The sequence below is a fragment of the Athene noctua genome, chromosome Z (assembly GCF_965140245.1).
Source record: "Athene noctua chromosome Z, bAthNoc1.hap1.1, whole genome shotgun sequence".
NCBI classification, from domain to species: Eukaryota; Metazoa; Chordata; class Aves; order Strigiformes; family Strigidae; genus Athene; species Athene noctua.
Window position 1 is genome coordinate 55491637 of NC_134077.1, and position 23099 is coordinate 55514735.

Here is a 23099-nt window from a genome sequence, read left to right on the forward strand (position 1 = left end):
CAGAGGAGTAGTTGTTTACATATGTGGTTATAGACATAAGCTGTAGCAAGTATAAGATGTAGTGGAGTCACAGGAGGAATGTCCCATCATCATAGCCACCTTGCAGGAAAGAGTATTTACAGGTCTCTATAAGAGATTTACAAAGCTCTGTGGAACTCTTGTAGGTTCCACCAAGGAAAAAGGGAAAGACATTTCATACAGTTCTTATGGGTTGGTTAGATGTATTACAAACCAGTAGCTCAGTAAAGATCTATAGGTGCAATTCACCAACAGCTTCTTTCTGAAGTTAAATCCGGTGGTTTGACTTGAGAACAATTGCCTTGAAGGGAAGTGATAATTCATCCTAAACGAGTTCAACAATGTGTATGACATGTACTTCACTGCCCCACAGGCAAATAAAGAGATGTGGGACTGTGAATGAAACAAATATTACCTGGTCTGGTTTTGGCAATAAGCCACCAGCATGATGTGGCAATGATAAAAGACAACATTTTGTTAGTCCCTTCTTAGGACTGTATTTTCAGGAAAGTATTAATGTCATTACACCTTAATGAGACATCAGCTATTCTGATCTAGATGTCTGCATTTAAGAAAGATCAATGTAACTGAAACAGGAGAGGGAGCATTGGAAGGATAAAGAGAACGGAGAACTTGTTTTTGAGACAATATTAAAAAGGGCATAATCCACGTAGTGCAGCAAAACAAAGGATAAGAGGATATGGTTATACATGCATCAGAGCGTAAAGTAGAAAGAAAAAGAAACTTGAATCTAGAGAGGTGGTTTCTTAATTAAGCCAATGAGAGCTGCAGCAACTGGAATAGCCATAATGGAGGCAGTGGGGCAACATTTTAAATGAGATTTGAAAAGAATTTAAAGGGGTATCTCTATAATTTTGTGGAAGCGGTTTATATTGAGCATTGACAGAGATAGAGACTAGGCACCATTTTCTGAAGTTTCCTTCAAAGATTATGTAATAAAAGCTGAAACAAGAAAGCATAAATTTTTTTTCAGGAGAGTTATTACTGATTTTGCGGGTAGCATACAATTCATGTTGCTTTGCCCATTTTCTTGGAGGTGATGAAAGTCTCTGTTATAGTTTTTATATTCCACTGTGCATAGTCTGTCTTTACACAGAAAGGGCTATATCTGTGGTTCCAAATGAAACTGCCAAAATCGTGTTTAATTCTGGCTTTTAGTGAATTATTCTTGGATCTCTGAATAGTTAAACTATATGATGTAATAATATATTATTATATAGTGTACATACATATATATATATATATATATATATAAAAAAATGTTATGCAGAATTACTCCTGCTGGCATTTAGTCTACCAGTGATGCTTGCCTTCCTTTTATTTATATGTAAATTTTTGTGTGAAGGTTGTGGCGTTGCTCCAAAAGCTAATTTGCAGTCCTTTGTTTTGTAATCTATTGAGGGAGCTCAAGCAGGCAAAAATACCAGCTTTAATTCATCCTAAATGTCTTCTTTCAGAGTATGCTACCAAAATATAGCATTTTGACTTAGGAGTGTTGAAACACTTGACTGAGTTTGAGAATTTAAAAAATGAACTGTTTCAGTATTTCAGATGTTTCAAATGAAATGTTTTAGTATTTGTGTTTAGAAGATACAGAACTTCTGACTGTGAAAAATGTAGATAATTGTGCTAATTATCTTAGGTTGTAACAAAATTTTGAAATGTGGAAAAACTGTGGTGGGAAATAGATGTTGTTTTTACAGGATATTTTTCAAGTAAGTTGTAATGTATACTCCTTCCTCCTCACAGCCACCCTTTTATAATGATCCTTTCCTTCTGCATAAGTAAACGTGTGAGGATATTTCAGGCACACTTAAACTTTGCAAAATTTTCTATAGTTTTTCATTTTCTATTCCAGACTGAAAAAGAAACTCTGGAAGACAATCTTAACAGCAGACAGCATGGTAGCTTTTTAAATATCTTTGTGTATACAGGAGAGTAACAATGCCAATGACCTCAAATTCAGCTAGCAGTTAAAGACTCTAGGTTCTACACCATATCTGTTTTATCTTCTAGCCTCACATCTGGATGTTCCTTTGGCGAAACTGTGCCTTAGGGTAGCTTCAGAAAAGCTAGGATTGTGCAAAAAGTATGCAGAAAATTGCAGTATGCCATTTTATGTCTAATAGTACTACAGTGGGAACAAATGAGTTCCTAGTGTTCATATAGTAACTGTTGAGGTTTTTGCCTGGATTTCTGAGAAAACTACTTATATGGGATCACATTGCATTTCTCCTTGACTCTCAACTGTAGTAACTTTTTAAGCCAGTTTTGGTCAACTTTGGCTGGGAGTATACATCTGAAACATTAAGCTCCTGTAAGGTTTCACAGAGATAAGCTGACACATTGTTGGGTAAAACGCTATTATTCTCACTGAGGGAAGTGCTGTAGGGCAAACCCACTCCATAGGGAATCTAGAGAGAGCTGAGAGACACTCTAAGAACCCAGAAACCATCATTTGGCGTTTGTATTTTTTAGAAATAAGTAGTTTCAAACAGGAAACACAACTGGAAGGAGGTGTTACTGATTCTGTTACTCGAGGAACTATTCGTACATTTTCATGTACTAGATACTATATTAAGGCCAATTATCACACTCTCACCCTTGAGGAAATGCAGCATGGCTAATTCTGTGCCAGATACCCTGGCCTGACTGAGCACCTTTTTTTGTGGTTTTTAGCCTGGTAGGAGATGGGAATATGTTGATATAATGCAGCTACTGTTCACCATCTCTCACTAGAAAGGATCCCTTGATGAGAGAGGCCCGTGATACTGGGGGGAATGGAGTATTGGGCTGAAGGAAGACAGTAGTGTGGTGGAATTTATTCTTTAAGTCCCTTCAGGAGGGCATCTGAGCAGTGATTTAAAGTTGGAAGTACTTAAGTTTTTGGTTTCTTATCCCTAGTGGGTGGATTTGAGCATGTGCTTGTCGTTATGTTTTTGGATGTGAAAGTATGAGGTGGAGCAACCCTAGGGGTAGGTTGGAAATACTAGGTGTTACGAAGAGGCTTTGTAGCACCCTGAAGCAACTGTGAACTCTCACCAGTCACTGTAGAAATGTTTGAGATCGTAATCACCCTGAAGCATTAAGATGCTTTGTCATTTGAATGTGCTGCAGGGATATCTAGGAGCAACACAGTAGTGCAGTGGTTTTAGCTCTGTGCACGTATGCCTGGCAGTATGAAAACAAAGCTTTCAAATGAGAATACACTCCCACTATGCAGCTGATCTTGAATAGTGGCTGTGAGTACACTGGGATGTTCTGACTTTACCAGAGCACAGAGCCCAGATCTGTACATTGTTGGAAAGATGATATTGTGCACTGTGGATTTGCCAGTACTCGTGCCAGTTTCCCCCTAGAGAACTGTCACAATCACAGTTTTTATTTTGTTTTCAAGCTTAGACACCCTGAAAACTGGTGGGCACTACACAGGTAGGTTTTTTGTCAGATTACACGTTTATTTCACTAGTAAGGCTGCTAGGGAGTCCCATTTGTATTCTAGAGTACATTACTTCAATGGATCTGGGCAGTGTATTTGTTTAATCCTATAATCTAAATTATGGGATTAAGCATTGTCCCAGTATTTACTAGGGAAGGAAATTGAAACCTGTTGTCTGTGAGCAATGAATTTCTTTATCACGAAGTAGCAGTTCTGGTTTTAATAGGACATGTTACACAAAATGCACAGCAGTTCCTCATCAGAGAGACCTTTTGAAAGCGTCAGCAAGTCTTGGGAGCAGTTGATCTCTGCTTTACCAACAGCTATTTAATACATGGTCTTAAAATGTGCGCTTAGTCCCACGTGAGGGCGGTGAAGGTTGCAGAAAGAGACAACAGATAATTTGCAACCTCAGTTTAACAAAGTCTTTATGTAATGACTCCTAAGGATTAATACAGCTGTGTAAAGAGCTATCTAGGAGCTATCAGGTCTCTTTGAAGGGGTGGAGCAGAAGTAGTGTAAACTGAACACCAGAGTGACTGAGCCACAGGTTAATTAAAACTTTAATTAACATATTAATATTGCATATGAATCTCTTCTCCTGGACAGTTATTGCAAAAATTATCTGCTTTTGCACGAAGTCTTGCTGTGACCTTGCTTGGTGTGTGCAGTTCAGGTTGTGCTATTTCAAAAAAATATTGTTGAACTAGAAAAGGAACAAAGGCCATGAGAATGATATCAAGTAGGAATGAGTTTCATATGAAGAGAGATGGATTAGACTAGAATAATTCAGATATGAAAACAGATGAGCGAGAGAGAGAAAGAGAATGAGCAAGACACAATGAGAGAGAAGGGTGTGATGTAAAACAGCTTGGAGAAGGTGATCAGGGAAAGCTTGTCCTGTAATTCTTATAACAGAACTAAAATGCACTTAAGAAAATTATAAAGCACTTGGTATCGAGAAATAGTTTTTAAAATACCATACCTAGTTGTAAAATTCATTGTAGCTGAAAAAAAAAATAATTTAAAAAAGTGTTAAAAAATAAGTGGTTAGACAAATTGGTGAAAGTCTGCAAAGACTTGCAAACGAATTGTAGTGGAGGCTGGTGGAAAGAGCCTAGTGAACACAATGGGAGCTACTACTCTTGTTCTTTTTGTAACTGTTTGCTTCAGGCCACTTTCAGGGACAAAGTGCTAAGTTAAATGGATACTTGCTTTTACCAGTAGAGGTACATTTATGTACTAAACAGAATCTTGTCACAAATGATCAGTAGTGTGAATATACATATACACTTAATTCAGCAATTACACTACTACATGAAATATCTTGTGTAAAGATTAGTAACCTTGTAAACTAAATAATTCTGCAAGCTATTTTAATAAAAATAAACATGTTTTTTCCATCACTTGTGAACTTGTTGTCTGTGAGCATGTGGTGGCTCATGCATGCATCGAATATATGCAGATTTTATGGCCAGATGTTCAGCTGATGTAGAGGTTATGTGTTGGTTGAGCTACTCCAACTTACTACACTGGAGTTTCTCTGAATATTTTAGTGTAATAGAAATAGCAGAATAAGAATTTGGAAATTTGTTTAATAAATTCCAGTTCAGAATTATACAAATGGTGATTCTGTTCCAGTGTATGGTACTATTTCTGGACCAGATTAATTTGTGATAATGATGTATGGGCTTTATTTCCTGCTTAGCATACCACTAAACAGAGCCCATGCCCTGATTTTGGGAACAGTACAGAGGAACAGCTTCCTTGCTGCAATAGAGCAATACTGATATTCTTGGTTAGAGGTTCTTGAAGCCATGAAAAAATGGTGTCAGCCTCAGAGCATGAAGAGGAGGCACACAGGGTTCCCTGGATCCTTTCGCATGTGTTGTGCTGGTACAGAGTGGGCACCCAGTTAAGCTCCTGTCAGAGCTTCCATTAGCTTTGGATAGAGCTCCTTTTTTTTTCTTTGAGTCTGACTTTTGGCAGGTGATGACCTGATGCAAGTCACTGCCTTGAGGCTAAAGGAAATTGCTTGCAATTTTGCTTTTCATTCAAGGAAAAGGTTAGGAATTAATTTTCAAGATTAATATAGGGTTGAGATTCAAACAAAGTTAATTTTACTACTTTTCTAGCAGTGTTTCACTGCATATCTCCCTTCTCCTACTCTCTTCTGTCCTTTAAACAAAGTCTTAAAATCCAGTCGTCTGTCTAGAATATTCTTGTGGCATCTGCAGGTTCTTCTGATTCTGTTTCACTGTAAGTGCATCTCAGCACTTGACTGAGTATTGTTTGCCGAGGGGGATTTAGACCTTCACAGCATTTGGCCACTTTTGGTTGCCCCTTAATTACTCTTGCAAACACAGGGACTAAATCAAAGGCCTCTTGTGTTGGAGGAGGGGAGAGATTTTTCACTGAATTAATTTGACTTCCAGTTGGTAAGGTCCCAAGCACCTGGCTTGCACTTTTTTAGATGGGCTTTGGTTTATGCCAGTCTCATGCAGAAGTCCATTTGAAGAGGAGACTGGAGCACGTATCCTTGCCCTGTAGAGTGGCTGTTGCAATGTATAGGAAGAACAGTGTGGGGATTTTAATGACACCTGGCCCCTTACAAGGGCTGTAAGAATACATATGGGACATTATGTCATCTTTCCACCCTATTCTTATTCTAAAACCCTTAACCCTGTGCTATATTGAGACCAAGTTCAGCCCTGTCTGAGTTTATCAGTGAGTAACTGAAACAAGTTGTTGGCTGAAGTATCTTTACTAAAGTCACATCAGTGGTTGTGGAGTTAAATTGACTTTCTAGAATGGTGCTTTTGTCCTTGTGTTATGTCCTTGCTTATCCTGGGCTTTTGCTGTGCAAGCTGGTAGCTCGTCAGCTGCTCAGCATTTGTGGGTGAGCAGGAACACACCTGGCATTGCTAATGACTAGTCAGTGCCACTTAAATGCTCATCAGGGGCAACTGCTGTATTTACAAAAAATTGTACTAGTCTGAAACACAGTGTGCAGTCACAATGAAACCTTAGTCAGAAGGGAATTCTTAGCATATTTTAGGATCCCAGAATCAAAAGTGATATCCATAATAGTTGCTTACTCAGCACTGGCACTTGAACCACCAAGACTTGTTAGCTATCCCATGACTGAGCTGGATCTCTAAGTATCTTTCTTTCTGCCTTCTGCTTCTGTGAGGACATCTCTCTGATCATCTAGTTACCCAGCTCTTTCGGCAGAAGAGATTAGAAACCGGCAGTGCTGAACATGAATCTCCTCACAGGAACCTTGGTAACAGATGTTAGCTGGATTAGGATCAGATTCTTTTCTTCTCCATTGAGCAACAACCATGTTGCTAACATGTCAGCAAGGAAATGGGAGGCTCAGCCTCTGCAGGAATGATTTCTGAGGATCATGAAGTACAATGACATATAAAGCCAACCTGGTTTGAAGGTGTAGGCCACCATTTTATTAAAGCAACCTTTATGGACAACAGTGTGAAATACATGAGGCAAAAATGAAACTGTGCAAGACTGTTGGGTTTTTTTCCTTCCCCTAGTTTGCCCATTTTACGGCAAGTAGAGAAATTAAAGATTCATTTTTCTGGTTCCAAGTTTCTGCCTGGCTTGTTTTGTCTGTTTTATTTGTCTTATGAGGTGTTAGCCTTACAAGAAAGAAATGAATATACCTGTGGTCTGTTCCTGCAAGGCAGTGGCATACAGTAGTAGTTACGAAAATTTTTTACAGTTGAAGATTTAAAATGCTTTTAAAATTTGACCTGACAAGCTAACTTGAAATTTTATATTTTTCTTTCATATGAGGATTTTTTTTTTCTTTTTTGCAGAGCCAGATGCTTTTGAGTTTAATATTCCTGCAGAAACCCTTAGATCAATTTATAGGAACTTAATCTGGCCCTATCTATAACAGCTAATTAGTCTTGGAATAAATATAGCATGAATACTCTGTAATAGAGATGAGGCACAGTTATTGATTATTAATAGTCAATACCGTAAGGCTGGAAGATAAGTACACCAGGAGAAAATATTTTCTAAAATTCAAATTGAAATATGCAAGCAAATATGGAGGTGGCTATTTCCAGAAGTACTAGCAATGACTAGGTGTTTATCTTCCCCTGACACTTAGAGAGCATTAAGCATTTAATTCCTATGCTTTTGAAAATCTCCACAAATTATAAAGTAACTGCTCAGTTTTCTGGAAGATTCACCTGAATTGCCTACATGTTTGCAATCTTCCACCAGCAGAAGGTCACTACAGAAATCTGGGCTTCTAAAAACTGCCTGTCAGTTCCTTGACCTCCAAGTGAAAGTCTAGACCGTTTAATTGCTCAGTGTCTTTTCAATCGATTTTTAACCCGTGAAAGCCAGGTCTTAGAAAAACGTGTTTGGTTTTGGACATATTAGTTAGATCTGCATTCCTGGGGGTTTGGTGCACTGCATGAAGAATTTAATCCATGTTTCCCCTTTTTCATCATTCATATGGTGAATTATGAGGATTTCATATTTGCAAATTGGCTTTTTTCACCTCTGACTTTTTGTTAGAATAGGTAGTTGACTTCTCCAAACAGCTGTAAATGCTGACCTGGTCCATGCTAATATTTCAGCCTGGCCATTCAAAATCAAACAAATTGTGTTGTGCCCCTGCTAGGTGAAAATAGAGAAATGCCTCTTAACTCTTAGTTCCCTGGAACTGTACAGCACAGCTGTGTCCCAAGTTCCTCTTTGCTTTCTGAATCTTCAGGTAGGCCTGCTTAGATCTTGGGGGGGGGGGGGGGGGGTGTGGGGGTGTGGGGGTGTGGTGTGTGCATGTGAAGATGTTGAGGAAAGTAAAATTGCATATCTTTGCATCTTGTCTGGTTTCCTATTTGTGAATTCATTCTGGATTATGTATCTATAAAGTAGTATCCAGTTTCTTAATTTGCCTTACCTTTTTATGAACAACTCTCAGCCCCCATTTTTCAGAGCAAAATCTATAAATAATATTTCTGCGTGATTTAAAAAAGAATGGAATAAGCTAGATATTTCTGGTAAATTGATGAAACAGTCATTGCTTTCTCAATTTTATTTCTTCTTGTCCTCAAAAAAGAGAGGTATGGGTAGAGGGAAGAAGTGAAGAAATGGTGTAGGCTGGTTTGTTGTTGTTGTTTGAAGTTTGGGGTTATTGTTTTTTGGGTTTTTTTTGTCTTTTGAGTATGAGGGTTCCATATCAGTCTTTCAGTGATAACTGATCTTTAAACAGAAATACATAGTAGTGCTTATCGCCAATATTGCTGTAAACTATAATGCAGGAGTTTCTGAGAAGCCACAGCATATAAGCTGCAGATATTTGAAAATGTTCTTTCCAAGGTATTTAATTTGTCAGAAGTTCTGTTCCAGAAAACTAATTTACAGTTACATCTGATTTTAACTGAATTCTTGAGATGTCATGACTTTTAGAATAAAAACTTTCTGTCACCTATTAACAATTCCTACAAAATATCTTCCCCTGCCCTTTTCTGTAGTAGAATTACTCTAAGTTAGGAGGAAAATTAGTAGCTGATGTAGAATATTTTAAGTATTACATATGGCTTAAAAAATATGAAGTATTCTATTTAAGGTTTTAGAGCTAAACTGAAAAGTGTTAAAAATTAAACCCTCAGTGCAAGGCCTTCCAGTGCTGATTATGCTTGTTAGAGCTGTACTGTGCTTTTTGACCAGCTTCTTCTGCAGCACAAATCTCATTTTAGTGTGGAGATTTTTTGTTTACAGGAAAAATCCTAGTACAACTGCTGGTGGCTGTGGTCAGAAGTGGTACTTGAATATCATTGTGGGTTTTGTCAATCAAAACATCCTCCTGAACAATTTAGCTAGTGTTAGCAGGGAATGTGCTAAGGCTCTTAACTAAAATGTTAGTCTAGCTTTTTGTCACAGAAGCATCTGAGCCTATTTTCCAGGAGAATAATTGAAGTTTTACTACCATTGCAGTCTTTCCCTGGAAAGTTTTACACCAGTTGGTAGACTTCCATACCTCTCTGTTGTGCATTGACTGTCTAACATAAACATTTCATGGAAAAATACACTCTTCTTCCCTACAGGTTTTAGTTCTGGCTAGAAGAGAACAATAGCTTTTGTTCTGAGGGTGTTGACTTAGAATACAGTATTTACACATGCTTTAGTTATAAGAACGGTAGAAGACATCATTAATGAACAGATGATGTTAGTGTTTCTGGATAGGCTGTCCTACTGTCCACTATGGTAATTTTTCTGGAAAAAAATGGCTGAAAGCATAAGACTGAAATGTTTGATACAAATTAATCATGAGATCCTATCTTCTTTAAATTTGTCTTTGAAATATTTGTTTTAGTTTTGTGTCAACTACATCTTGCAAGCAGTAGTAACATCAAGTATGCTTATACAGTGCAGTTCCAGTATTATAGCAGTATGGAAGTGCTTTTTCCAGTTTATGTATGTCTCAGTGAAACAAAAATTCAACTTCCTGTTTTTGATACCACATACATCTACAAGATGTTGTTATCTGCTGTGATCTGTATTAATCTCTGCTCTCTACTTTGCCTCTCCAGCACTGGCTTGAGCCCAACAAGTCCATCTTCAAGCAAATGAAATGTAAGTGTTATGAGCTCATGTATTTGAACTGCTTTTGAAATGCCCAAAGGTTTTCCTGTGGTAATTTAGGGCATGCTTCACTTGGTTCTTGGTGCAAATAGGCCCTACATGTCCTGTCTGGACTCCTAAAAATTCCATGCAACCATCATTTCACTGTCTCATGATGCTCTGCACATCAACAACTTCCCCTTACTGCTCAAGGCTAGAGCCAGAGGCCAGCTGATGTATGTGGGATGGCAAATCTGGTGAGAAGACCTGTATGTTCTGGCACTCGTTTACAGTCAAATGCAATCAGCAACTGGGAGATAGCAATAAAATAGACAATATGACAGTCTGCTTCTGGGTCTTTCTGGTTTGCTTTCTATCCACTGCTCGCTGCTTCCTGACAAAGCAGATCATTGATTTGAGATCATTCTTACAGTCTAGCAAACTCAAGTGCTTTGGGTTAAATAGTGAGCTCCTGCCACAGGCAAGTGGAAGATTACAAACACTATTTTAAAAAGACTCCTCAAAATAGGAATGCATTGTTTTAATTATCTTTTTGAAATGTTACAGTTTGGCTCATCCTTGTCATTAAATCGGCCAACTGTGAAGACTTCTTCAGGAAACAGAACTACTGTGGTACTCAGAAGTTTATATCCAGCAGCAGAAGAGAGTTTATTTGGCAGTTCTGGAGACTGGATTTAAGTCACTGGGAGTTGTGTCTTGTTTAATAAAAGCTGTTGTCTATCTATCTACTTAGTTTATGAAATTAAGGAGAATTTTACTCACCCCCTATATGCAGTTGTCTTCTGTTTTAAGCATAAAGTTGTCTTTTGTGTGGGAGATAATGTATTTATTTTAAAATGTAATGAGGCTTAAGAGATTGTCTAATATGTAAAACCAGTTAATCTTGGGTGTTCGCTGGACTACATGAAATACTTCAAGAAATTCTTCCATTAATGCAACAGTGGTGTATATTGCAATATGTGTGTACACGTATATATAAACATGAACACATGCACCTAGCAAATTCAGTGTGAACTGTTTATATCTAGTGTTCAGGTAGCTGGAGCGTTATCTGGTAAAAAATAAGTTCGAGAATGTCAAGCTAAAACTAAGCTGTGTTCCTCTGCAATGCTGGTGAAGGAAGAAAACAGGGACTGTAATAATTACAAATTATCTCTTTTTTCCTTCTGATGTGTTATCAAATGTAGAACAGAATTTCCTCCAAGTATTCTCTAATCTGCATTTGCATCACTGCTTTCACCCAGCAAAGTGTAAGGGCTCATGCTTCTTGCTGCACTTTGCATAGCAACATATTCAGGATCTTTGCCAACAGATGCATTGAGAGTGTTTTGATCTATTCAAAACAACTCTACCTGCATATAGATGTTGCCTAGATGTGATTGATGATTCTCCATGAACTCCACAGATGTAGTGATGCGATGGTCTCATCAGAGGACTTGTGTGGTTTTTGGGGTAGAATCCTAATCAAAATTCTGAAGACTGAAAAATGAATGCATAGAAAAAAAGCAAAATAAAATGCAACTAGTGTAAGGTTATTTATCATGGTGAAAAGGTCTCGAAAACAACCACGAAAGAAAATGAGATCCTAACAAAGTGTTTTGTTGTCAGCCTTAGATTTAGGACACAGAAGTAGAATTAAATGTGTGATTGGCTTTTCATGAGCAATTTCACTTTAATACTGGTGTAATTTAGCTTTATCTTTTGCCACAGATGAAGAACTTTAGTTGCTACACTAACCCTTTAAGGAAACAAGCCAAGGAGATAGATATCTATTTTATATACGTGTGTAAAATCCATGTAGACTATGCATAAATATATCTTTTGCTCCCACAGGTTTCAAGGATGTTTTTGTAAGCATTTCACATCAGGAACCTCTTATTTTTCTAAAAATATGCTATGTTAATGTAGAACACTAAACAGGTTCTAAAGGCACACAGGTTAATTTGTATTTTACCTAAAAATATTCAGTTTACTATGAAAAGGATTAGACTCAGAAGAAATGAACAATATTAATTTGAAAAGCATCACAGTCTCAGGTGACAGAAGTGAGAACTGAAATTAGTAGTAGGTGGAAAGTGGAAAAACTGAAGCAGTGAAGTGACTGATTAACAGAACATACGTTATTTATGTAAGACTTCTAGGAGAAATGGTAGCAGAAATCTATTCAAAATGACTGTATTAGATAGAGGTTTCCTTTTTTCCTTTGCTGTTAAGGAATTTAGAAAACAGTGAAATGATGTGTTTTGTAAGAATGGATTTTCATTTCCTCTGATGCAGGAGTAGGTTACGTTAATACTAATGATGCAAAAAGTTCTAATGTTCTCAATTCAGTTAAATGCTCAAATTTACACAGGATTACAGAGCACTTGCAAACATTCAGCAAAATCTGAAAAATGCTGTGTGCTTGATCTCAGCTGCCATTTGTGGGAAACTTCATTTTCTCCCAGCACAGTAACAAGTTTTTCAGTGTATTTATTCATGCAGCTCAGTATTGACAAATATTTAGAGAAGACAAGTGGAGGAATGACTGGGAATAGTGTTTCAAATCACAGCAGGTACTCGATTTCATGGGCTTCAGAAGTACATGAATCAGGCATAATCACTCTGTGTAGTCAGGTTGTACAGAAATAACAATTTGGCAGCTATATGTTTCTGTCAGTGGGATAGAATGTTTTATGTTTGAAGCTCTGAATTCTGCATAGGTTCTTGTGTGATGCGCTACCACTTTAATTTCTTTCACTTTGGCGAAGATTGCCTTAAGTTCATATTTAGTAATACTGAAGTATGACAGAAGGAATCTTCCAAAATATCTTGTATTTTGTCTTATCACATATGAAACCATATTTAAATGTGTCCTGGTGCAACACAAGAAGAATGAAGGCATGGCATCTTTTTTGTCTCAGCATCTACCTTTACATTTTCCATCTTCACTGAAATGTTTCTGTCATAACATGATTTGTACAGTCTAGGTCTGTGCCTCAGCCATTTTTACCACTAATTTTGCCTGAGAGGGGAAATTTTAGTCTGTGAGAAATGTCCTGAACCACTGCCAGTCATGCCTGTACTGGTTGAAGCCAGTTGGTGTCCAGTGACCAGTAGCTGTGAGCACCATGCTTCTTATAGTGTGTTGAAAAATTCTGTGGAAGATTGCCCAGGGTAGCTGCATCTTTGTGGTTGTAGATAAAGACTTTTTAAAACCAGTTTTTCTGTTCTTTTGCATGTTCTTGTGTACACAGTTATTCTCTCCCAGATACTGACAGTAAAGTCCTTCTCCATTTGGCCATCATGCTTTCTTATTTTCTGTGTTGGAATGTCTTGTTATAAATCCTACTGGTCACATCAGTGCTAATGTTTAAGGAAAGAACAGAGTTTTCCTATGTGCTTTCCCTTTCTCTTTTTTCATTAATTTTAAAGGTTATTCTGTATAATAAGTATGCAGCTATCCTGTAATGTGCTTTGTGGGAAATATTGAGGTATATGGGTTTTGTTCTTGATGATAATGGAACAGAATCAATTCTGTTCTGATATGCAGGATTTCAAAATTTACATGTTTTGCTTGCTGCCTTGCATCTCATGAACTGAGAGAGTAATGCAAAAAGGATGTTCTCCTGTGTCAGGCCATTGGAATTTTTAAGTTAATTTCCTTGATCTCTAATGCTGTCATAAAACATGAAAGGAGATGGAATTAACCAGAGGAAGCAAGAACCCAGTTGCAGAGATAGGTTGTGCAAAACTTTGTAAAGATTCTTAAATCTCAACAAACTTGTCATCAGTTTTTGTGTCTCATTACAAATCTAAAAAGGAGTTTAATCGAATTTGAGGTTCATAAATCCATGCACAGTGAAAACAGGCAGTTTTATGTGCATCTTCAGGCACTAATCTAAATGCTGTATATTCTTTACCTATGATCCTCCTGAAGATTTAATAACATACTTTAAAGCATTATTATGACTGGTTGACAAAAATCTACCTTGCCCTCTGTTCTCGCCTAATTCAGTGCAATGAGGAAGATCCCACAATTTGAGGTTTATGATAGATCAGGTATATCTCATGCATACAATAAAAACCCTGAGTAGCGTTCTGTCTGTCTTTAAACATGCTCAGCAAGTGGTATGGATAAACAGCTGATTCATTTGGTAAGGCAAGAGGTATACAGAAACAACAGCGTATGTCTTAGGGTTCCCCAGAGATCCTTCTGCAGCATCACTGAACACTGTTTGAGTGAAATGTTTTTCTATTTTTTGTAAATGATCACTAACTTTGGTAGCATCGTATAGTTCAAGAATATGTAAAATCAGGGAGAGATGCAGGAAGTTTCTGCAATTTTGCATTCTCAGGGCTATGAAGATAATTTAAACATCTACTTTTGGCTTTCAGTATCCATCTGTACTCTGTGTTTAAACAAAAAGCAACACTGCTAGTACAGCTTATTGTATAAGCTAGTATTTGTGCCAGATGAAAAGCAGGTTGTTAAATAGGAAACCTTTCCAAAAGTGGCAGGTTAGAATCTTTTGTCCTACTCCCTCTTGGCTCACACTTTTAAAAATGCAGTCAAGTTTTTCATGAGCTTTTAAAAACAATTTTTCTCTTACGTAAATATTTTTTCTTGTTGTTTCAGAATGTGTAGTTTTACTTAAGCTTATCATTCCCTATAAACTCTTAATCTACACAGAAGGTTAATGATTCAGTGGGCTTTGCTTAAAAATGAATGCACATGAGACTTGGTCCCTTATACTTACGCTGTTTGTGCCAAGGGGTGCAGCTTCCATATCCCTCTTTGTTCTGGTCAGGGTGTTACAGTTGAGGTGTTTAGCTAGGATACTGTTTCATGTATATTGGGTAGCTTGTCTTAGTTAAATGAACTGAAATAAAACTTAAAAACATACCTGAAAACCTTCCATGCTATGTGTGTAGTTCCTTCATGAGGGCCTAATCATGACTCGTTTCAGCATATGATAATAATTTGATTAACCATTTAGTTTTATTTGTTCTTTTGCCTTGATCTCTTATGTGCTGTCAGCACATAAGCTGGCAAATTAATAGCCCTATTGCAATGGAGTTTGCAGTCTCGATGCTAAAGTAATTTGAATTATTGTAATTGTGAATCTTTTTTAGTGAGAAAGCAAAGCCTGTGATGGTAGAAAATTTTGACAAAGCCTTGGGCATTTCACTAGAGCAACTGTTGCTTATCTGACAGATAGAGGACCACTCTGAAAGAAGAGGCTGAAAGCTACTATAAAACTTACTCTATTCAGGCTAGTTTTGTGTTGAAGAAATATTGTTCTGCAAATCTTCTGTTTTGGGAAGATTTGTTCTTAGTTTCCACTTTAATGTGTGAGTAAGTGGTAGAAAGTAATTTTGCTTTCAAGGAATTGAGGAATTGTCTGGTTTGACAATCTCATCTCTTGAGTGGATTCCATTCACTGTCTGTCTTACTTTCCACTGCAAGAATTTCTCCAGTGCTGTAAAATCTGTAAGACAAAAGCCTTACTAAATGTTTACATAATGATCAAATGCATTTTTGGAGGAACATTAGGATTATGATCCATTTTAAAACTAGGATGGAGAGGAAGGTGGACAGCTGTGCGGGTTCCCTCCTTTCCCTTTCAAGTGTTCATTGTTTGTGTCTGGTTTTCTAACTGGGAAAGAGGAACAGAGAAAGGATCCTGTTCCCTTCTATAATTGCAGGGTACTTTCTTATCTCCAGAGATGAATTGTGTGGAGGGGATCATATTCTTTTTAACATTTCAAATTGCAGGTCTTGATTGTTCCATTCTTGAAGGTGTTGCTGAGAAAGGACCTCTGTTTAGCAGACTGCAGAAGCCTTGTTTTGTATTGCTTGCTGCACTGCTGAGGAATATTGTTACAGAAGCTTGAGTGTAGGTAATGGTTTGTAAAACAGGCTTCAAACTGCCTTGCCAAATCTCCTGTGTATTCTGTGCATTGGTGTATACTTCTGTCATCTACTGTCCTTCTGCTACAAGGAAAACATTTGCTATTATAACCTTTTCTATTAACTGAATGTGGGCTGCTTTTTAGTGCAGTCTTGAGTGTTTTTCTTGCCTTCAGAGGGCTTGTCAAGTATTTGATTAGCTTGAATGTTCAAACCATCCCTAGAGAACACTTAAGACTTGTTTTTCTTTCTCCATTTCCTCTTACTTGTTTCTATTTGTTAGTGTTTTCTTGCTTTCTTTTTTCCTGTATTCATCATCTCTCCTTCCACATCTTTTCTGACATTCCTCTTTGTGTCTTAAATGAGTTGTTATCCAAACAAGTAAAAAAAAAGGGAAATCAGCAGTTTTTGTTGAGGCTGACTATACATAAAAGAAGTGCAACATGAAGTCTTGAAAGGGGAAAATAGTCCTTCATCTTCAGAAGCAGTTGAACCTTCCAAAAGATACCAATCATAACAAAATTGTAATGCATTTTTATTTTCTGTTGTTTGTACATTACATGGAACTATGTGATATCCAGACGTGTTTCTGGAAAACTGCAGAGTCTGAGTAAATACTGCAGTCAAAGTAGCTTGAAGAGTATCATGATTGTTGAACTAATTTCCACATGCAGTTTATACAAACCAGTTGATCTAGAATGGTTGAGGAGATGGTAGAGTAAAATGTTCTGGTAGCTTAGTGATTATTGTTAGAGATTACAATATCTAAAATGTAATTTCTTGTTTCACCTGTTCTTTTGCTTCATTTCCTCTGTCATTTTCTTTGTCCTTTTCTTCTGCCTTCCCTTCTTTTCCTTCTGTAAAAGCACCGTCTGTTCCAAGTTTTAGGAAAGTTAGATTGACTGTGTGCATTCAGTATGCATTAAGACTAGGAGACTTAAAACTAGAATATTGTAGATCTGCACTTTACTATGAATTAAAGTTGCATGGATACTTTCTTTTAAAAGAGCAAAGCAAAACAAAACCCCCAACCCCCAACTTGTTAAAATTAAGGTCTATAAATGTTGAGTACTAGTGTAAATATGCAGAAAGTTAATTTCATAGTTAAATATTTTAATAAAAAGGATTATAATTCTGCACTCGGGTCTATAGGACACTCCCAAATGAACACAGTGATCACATGTTCCCATTTTGTTTGAAGTCCCAGCGTTTCCTCTGTTTCTGTCCATCTAAAAATGGCTACGCTGGTAAATGTTTTGGTAAAGACTACCCTTGCACGGCTTACTGTGCTGCCAACCTTGTTGCTTGGACAGCAGTTCTGCCTTGGCTGGAATCTCTCTCGGTGTGACCAGCAGGCCTGTCAGTTGATGGCCTCTGTAATATAGATGGTTTTTTTCCACCACAACATTTACCTTTTGAAGATGCAGTATTTTTCTTCTCACTTCAAAGTGGAATTTAAAACATGAACATTACATGGCTACAGATAACTCTGAGGGCTCTGCCTACCTGTGTATTGTGCCTGATGTGATATTTCTAAGCCTTCTAATTGTTTTTCGTGTCTTTTATCCTAACACGATTATCACAAGACACCTCTTTTATTGGAATATTAGTCTTCAATTGCTTTCTGTCTGATAATCACTAAAAGATTATCTGACCTAGGATTAGGTATCTTGAACGCTATCAAAGGTACAACAGTGGGATATAAAGCTGTGTTCATTAATGTAAAACTGACAGACAGATTGCAGAATGGAAATAATTACTGTTATTGTGAATTTTCTTCTTTTTTTTTTTTTTTTTTTTGAGAAGTGAAAGTATTGTACTTAAGGCTTGGTATTCATACCATAGCTCAGGAGAGAGTAATGTAGTCTTATTAAATACTGGAAACAGAAACAATTCTGTTGTTTCTAGCTTAATTAACCAAATTTAATTAACAGTCTCTTCCATTCTGTAGTCTACATAACACCTTTATATCTCATTGACAAGATGCAATTGTTTTCCTGTTTGCAAACTGCCAAAAAAAAAGCAGCCCGAATGTGTTTCATACTTCTTGGATCAAGCAATTAAGTCTTGAGAGGTGTAAAACCATTTACAAATAGATTTGCCTAGGTTAGCTGTATTTTGCATGTTCTTTGGCCTTCTTTGTTGTCTGTCCTATTATTTTCATATGTATATATAATATTTATTCATTTTCTTTGAATCCCTGCCTGATGCTTCAGAGCTAACCATCACACAGGCTACTTTATAAGACTATGGGAGGCCACTCCTTCAGAATTGCTGAGGCAATGTTTGTTTGCTGCTGTCTCATGCTTTTTCTTTATAATGTTTCAGCTCATCCACCATATACCATGTGCTTTAGAGTGAAATTCTACCCACACGAACCCTTGAAGATTAAAGAAGAGCTCACCAGGTATTTTTGTTTGTTTGTTTGTCTGTGCATTTAATGTACATGGTTAACAAGTTCAAAATAAGACAGTTGTGTTGGGTAGGGTTCTCACCATTTATGCTAAACTACTAGAGTAGACATACATGTGCACTATTGATAGCTTTTTTATTTTTTGTGATACGTATTGATTTTTAAAAGCAGTTTAAGGGGACTTTTCTATAACATACAGAGAAGTAGTGATGTTGTTGCAGAACTTTCAGAATGAGAAGCAATGGTCAAATGACTGAGCAAGGATTATCCTGACTCTCCCCATGGCTAGGATTGTGGTCTTGAGCAAGACCTTCCTTTTGTGTCTTAGGGGGGGTTTTTTGTTTGTTTTTGGTGTGGGTTTTTTTCTTTTTTTTTGGTATGAGTAATATGTGGAGTTTAATTCAGTAATGGCCCCAACTCTTTCAACAAGAACACTTATAGTCTCAGTGAATTTTCTCTTGTCTGTGTCTTTAGGACCACAAACAAGGTAGTATTTTTAAAGTACGGACAGACTTTTTGCATACTGATGTAGAGGTGCAAACACAACTTTGCATCAGATCAGTCATCGTTAGTGAATGGGAGTTTTGTCCTTCCTACTAGCCATTGTGAGTACTCTGTTGCTCTGGGTATTTTTCAAGAAATGTACTTGGGGGAGAAAATGTAGGAAAGGAACAGCTCTTTTGACCTCTTCATCAGCTGTGCAGGACTGTGTGTACTCCTTACCACATTGTTAGTCAGCAGGTCACACTGCTGACTATTAGTTGCATGTTGCAGAAGCACAAAGCGCCTGAGTGCTTTTTTGCCTTGAGCTGATGCTTTCCCTAAGCCTGGCAAATTCCTATGCTCACATCACTTCATGAATGGGAGTGATCCCGTTATCCCTGGTCTCGTACTGAACGTTTCAACAACAGTTTGCATTGTGTTCAATGGTAAGTTTATAGATTGTATAGAGCAGCTGGAACATGAACTTCGTATTATAGCTGTATATCTTAGGTGAAATACTGGAACTGTTTAGTTGAGTGAACAGGTTGTAAACCAGGAAGTCAAAGGATTTTCATTATATGTTAGTGTTTGTCCTTGGATGAATGTTTTACTTTTTATAAGCCACAATGTAAACTTTGTGTAGACCTTCCTCCTTCAAGAGCCATAATTAATTGATTTTTTTTTTAACTACTTACATACCCTCCCAGAAGTTTTCTCGAAATGCAAAGCTCACTGAAGTGTATTGTGCTGTCAGTATGTTTTAGGCTTTGCTGAAACATTTCAAATTTTTAAAATCAAACTGCTGTATGAAAAATGTTTTATGGTCTTTTGTTAAAATGAATACTATTAAGACCGTAATAAGGAGAAATTATTTCTTTTTTCATGTCCATCTTGTGCATATGACACTTGCTTGTATCTGATCAGCTTTACTGTTTCCAATGTCAATATTTTGCTTTGCCTAGGTCTCTTACACAATAGCAAAGTATAGGAAATGCTGCTGAAATGAGCAAGTGAAGTGTAGTCCTGTAATTCACCTCTGAGTTTACTTCATTGTCTAAAGCAGAGTGTCAAATTCAAGGTGATGCTCTAAATTGGCTTGAGTTAATTTTTTTTTTCTTGAATTGTAACGATTAATGAAATTCGAGAAGCAAAAGGTCCATTAATATTTGACACAGAGCAGTCATGAAACTTTGATACCTTGCTGGCTTTTCAGTAGATTTTTTTTTTTTTAGCTCTGCTCTGTTCACTGGACTATCACGTTTGTTGCAGTGTGTGCTTGAGATGATGAATACTAAATAAATGAATAAAATCGTCACCCTTTGACTTAAAAGCAATCTGAACTTTGTAGCTGTATATACAGTCAGGTGGCTCATAGTGCTTTGCAATTCTCCTTCTCTCCATGCTTAAGCATGTCACAGACCTGCTCTCTTGCTGGTAGAAAATGGTAGAAAACTGACAGGTGTCTGTGGTCCCCATTTAGATAATGAAATTAAGATAGAGTAAGAAATCCTGTCACGCTGTCATACTACTCTTTGGTTCAGAATATTAATTAATCCTCTCAAAATTTCTCAGGTGGATTACTGTTGATGCGGTCTTTGTAAAGGTTTTATAGGAATAAATAATTAATGGAGTACCTTAGAGACATCAAAGAGATGTACAGATTTTAAAAAGAGCTGGTTTTCCTGCTTTTCCGTAGCAATACCTGATGTAAAAAAATATAATCTCTTCAGTACATGAAGCTCTGCGTATATGGGGTAAATTGTTTTATTTCTGTGAAAATAGTATAACATGAATGGAAATACTATCCAGGTTTTAGACATCACCTGCATGAAGAAAACTGAGTATTTGTCACCTCAGATTGCTGCTGCTTCATTTCTGTTCTACCGTTGGTAGACTGGGCTGTACTGTAATCCTTGAGTTAGTCTGTAGTTTTATAGGTGGAACTATTTTCAGGAAATTAAGACAGAAAATGACTTAGATGAAATTATCACTCTGTCTATGATACTACAGAAAAAAAAAAAAAAAAAAAAAAGTGCATTCAGAGGCCAGGAGTGCCTTGGACAAATGATCAAGCCACACACTTGCCTGTCACTGCATTGTGTTCCGCTGCTAAGAATGTCTGTGAACATTATCAGTCATGTTGTACCATTCCAGCTGCTTACTTTTATGTTCCATCATTTTAATTAACAATTGCTTCCATAGCTATGCTTCTGAAATAAAATCAATGCCTGCCTCTGGATGTTAAGGCACTTGAGATATTTCTAAATGAGAAATTCTGTGGACTCAAGACAAAATATCTGCCTCTTGCTGTTGAAGGAAGTTCTGTGTGGTCCTTGATTGCTGTTTTCTCTGTTGTTAGGATTGTAATTCACAAAGTTAACTTCAGTGACCGTGAGGGTTGTTGGCTTGAGCTCTGTTTCTGTAATAACAGACTATGTGAAACCTGACTTGTCAATAAAGTCCAAATCTTAATGCACTTCAATGCTTAACCTTCTCAACTCATCTCTTTAAGTTGTGTCAACATGTCCTTATTTTTGGAAATACTGCTTCCTCAGTGGGACAGGGAGACCATGCATGTCTGAAACGTTTTTGAGAAAGACAAATGACACCCTTTTTTGTGTTTAATAGTTCACAGAATCACTGAATCATCTAGGTTGGAAAGGACCTTGAAGATCATCTAGTCCAACATTAGCCTACCACTGACAGTTCCTAAATACAGCATGTCCTAAGCGCTATGTCGACCAAAATCTTAAACACCTCCAGGGATGGGGACTCCACCACTGCCCTGGGCAGCCCATTCCAACGCCTAACAACCCCTTCTGGGAAGAAATGCTTCCTAATATCTAGTCTAAACCTTCCATAGTGCAAATTGAGCACATTCCCTCTTCTCCTGTCACTTACTACTAGGTTAAAGAGGCTCAAACCCAGCTCTCTGCACCCTCCTTTCAGGTAGCTGTAGAGGGCGATGAGGCCTCCCCTCAACCTCCTCTTCTCCAGACTAAACACTCCCAGGTCCCTCAGCCGTTCCTCATACGACCTGTGCTCCAGACCCTGCACCAGCTTCAGCTTCGTTGCCCTTCTCTGGACACGCTCGAGTCATTCAATGTCCTTTTTGTAGTGAGGAGCCCAAAACTGAACACAGGAATCGAGGGGCGGCCTCCCCAGTGCCGAGTACAGGGGTCAGATCCCTTCCCTGTCCCTGCTGGCCACGCTATTGCTGACACAAGCCAGGATGCCATTGGCCTTCTTGTCCCCCTGGGCACACTGCCGGCTCCTGTTCAGCCGGCTGTCAATCACCCCCCCAGGTCCCTCTCTGACTGGCAGCTCTCCAGCCACTCCTCCCCAAGCCTGTAGCGCTGCTGGGGGTTGTTGTGGCCCAAGGGCAGCCCCCGGCATTTGGCCTTATTGAAACTCCTCCAGTTGGCCTCAGCCCATGGCTCCAGCCTGTCCAGGTCTCTCTGCAGAGCCTCCCTACCCTCGAGCAGATCAACACTCCCACCCAACTTGGGGTCATCTGCAAACTAACTGAGGGTGCACTCGATCCCCTCGTCTAGATCATCAAAAAAGATGTTAAACAGGAGTGGCCCCAAAACCGAGCCCTGGGGGCACCACTTGTGACTGGTCACCAACTGGATTTAACTCCGTTAAACTAATCCGGCACTTTTTCCAATGCCTTTTAAAAAGTTGTGATGAGAAAGTGGAAAGAGTTTAACTTACTTTGCTCAAATGATTTGGCCTCTGAATTTATTTCATGTATGCTGGAGGCTCAGCAGATTGCAACACAAACAGTGAATATGTTTTTTTTACCAATTTGCGTAGTCTTTTAAACAGAGAGAGATGCTCAGCCTTAGTAGAAGAGTGATATTCCTCTATTCTGTGGCTGTCTCTGAGGGCTTGACTTCTGCTTCATGTGTAATATGTGGAGGATGTCGGGCTGTTCTGAATGGTACCTCTCTAGATCTGATTGTCTAGCACTTACAGGTGACATGAAGTCAGAACAATACTTCAGTTTCAGAAAACAGCATTTAACTGGCTTCACTGATCATCCCTAAAGAGAGTAATAACTACTAGTTTTTAATTAGGCAATAGCAGCATGACAAGCAGGTCCTCACATCTCCCTTGTTTCCTGCCACGTATACCTGTAAAACATTTTGGTTTCTTTTCTTGTTAAATCAGCACCTGCTCTGCAGCCTGTTTTGTGACTGACA

At 38.0% G+C, this 23099-nt stretch overlaps 1 protein-coding gene across 3 annotated transcripts in view; it reads left to right on the top strand.

Moving 5' to 3' along the window:
- Window positions 1–23099, top strand: part of FRMD3 (FERM domain containing 3) — a 149023-nt gene that overhangs the window by 68644 nt on the left and 57280 nt on the right. For 2 of the 3 annotated variants that reach the window (XM_074932256.1, XM_074932257.1), the window contains exons 3-4: window positions 10051–10093; window positions 18324–18402. In XM_074932256.1, coding sequence (XP_074788357.1) covers window positions 10051–10093; window positions 18324–18402 — 122 coding nt within the window. Of the gene's footprint in view, window positions 1–10050; window positions 10094–15949; window positions 15982–18323; window positions 18403–23099 lie in introns of those variants that run through there. The other variant, XM_074932258.1, reaches the window with a different exon arrangement.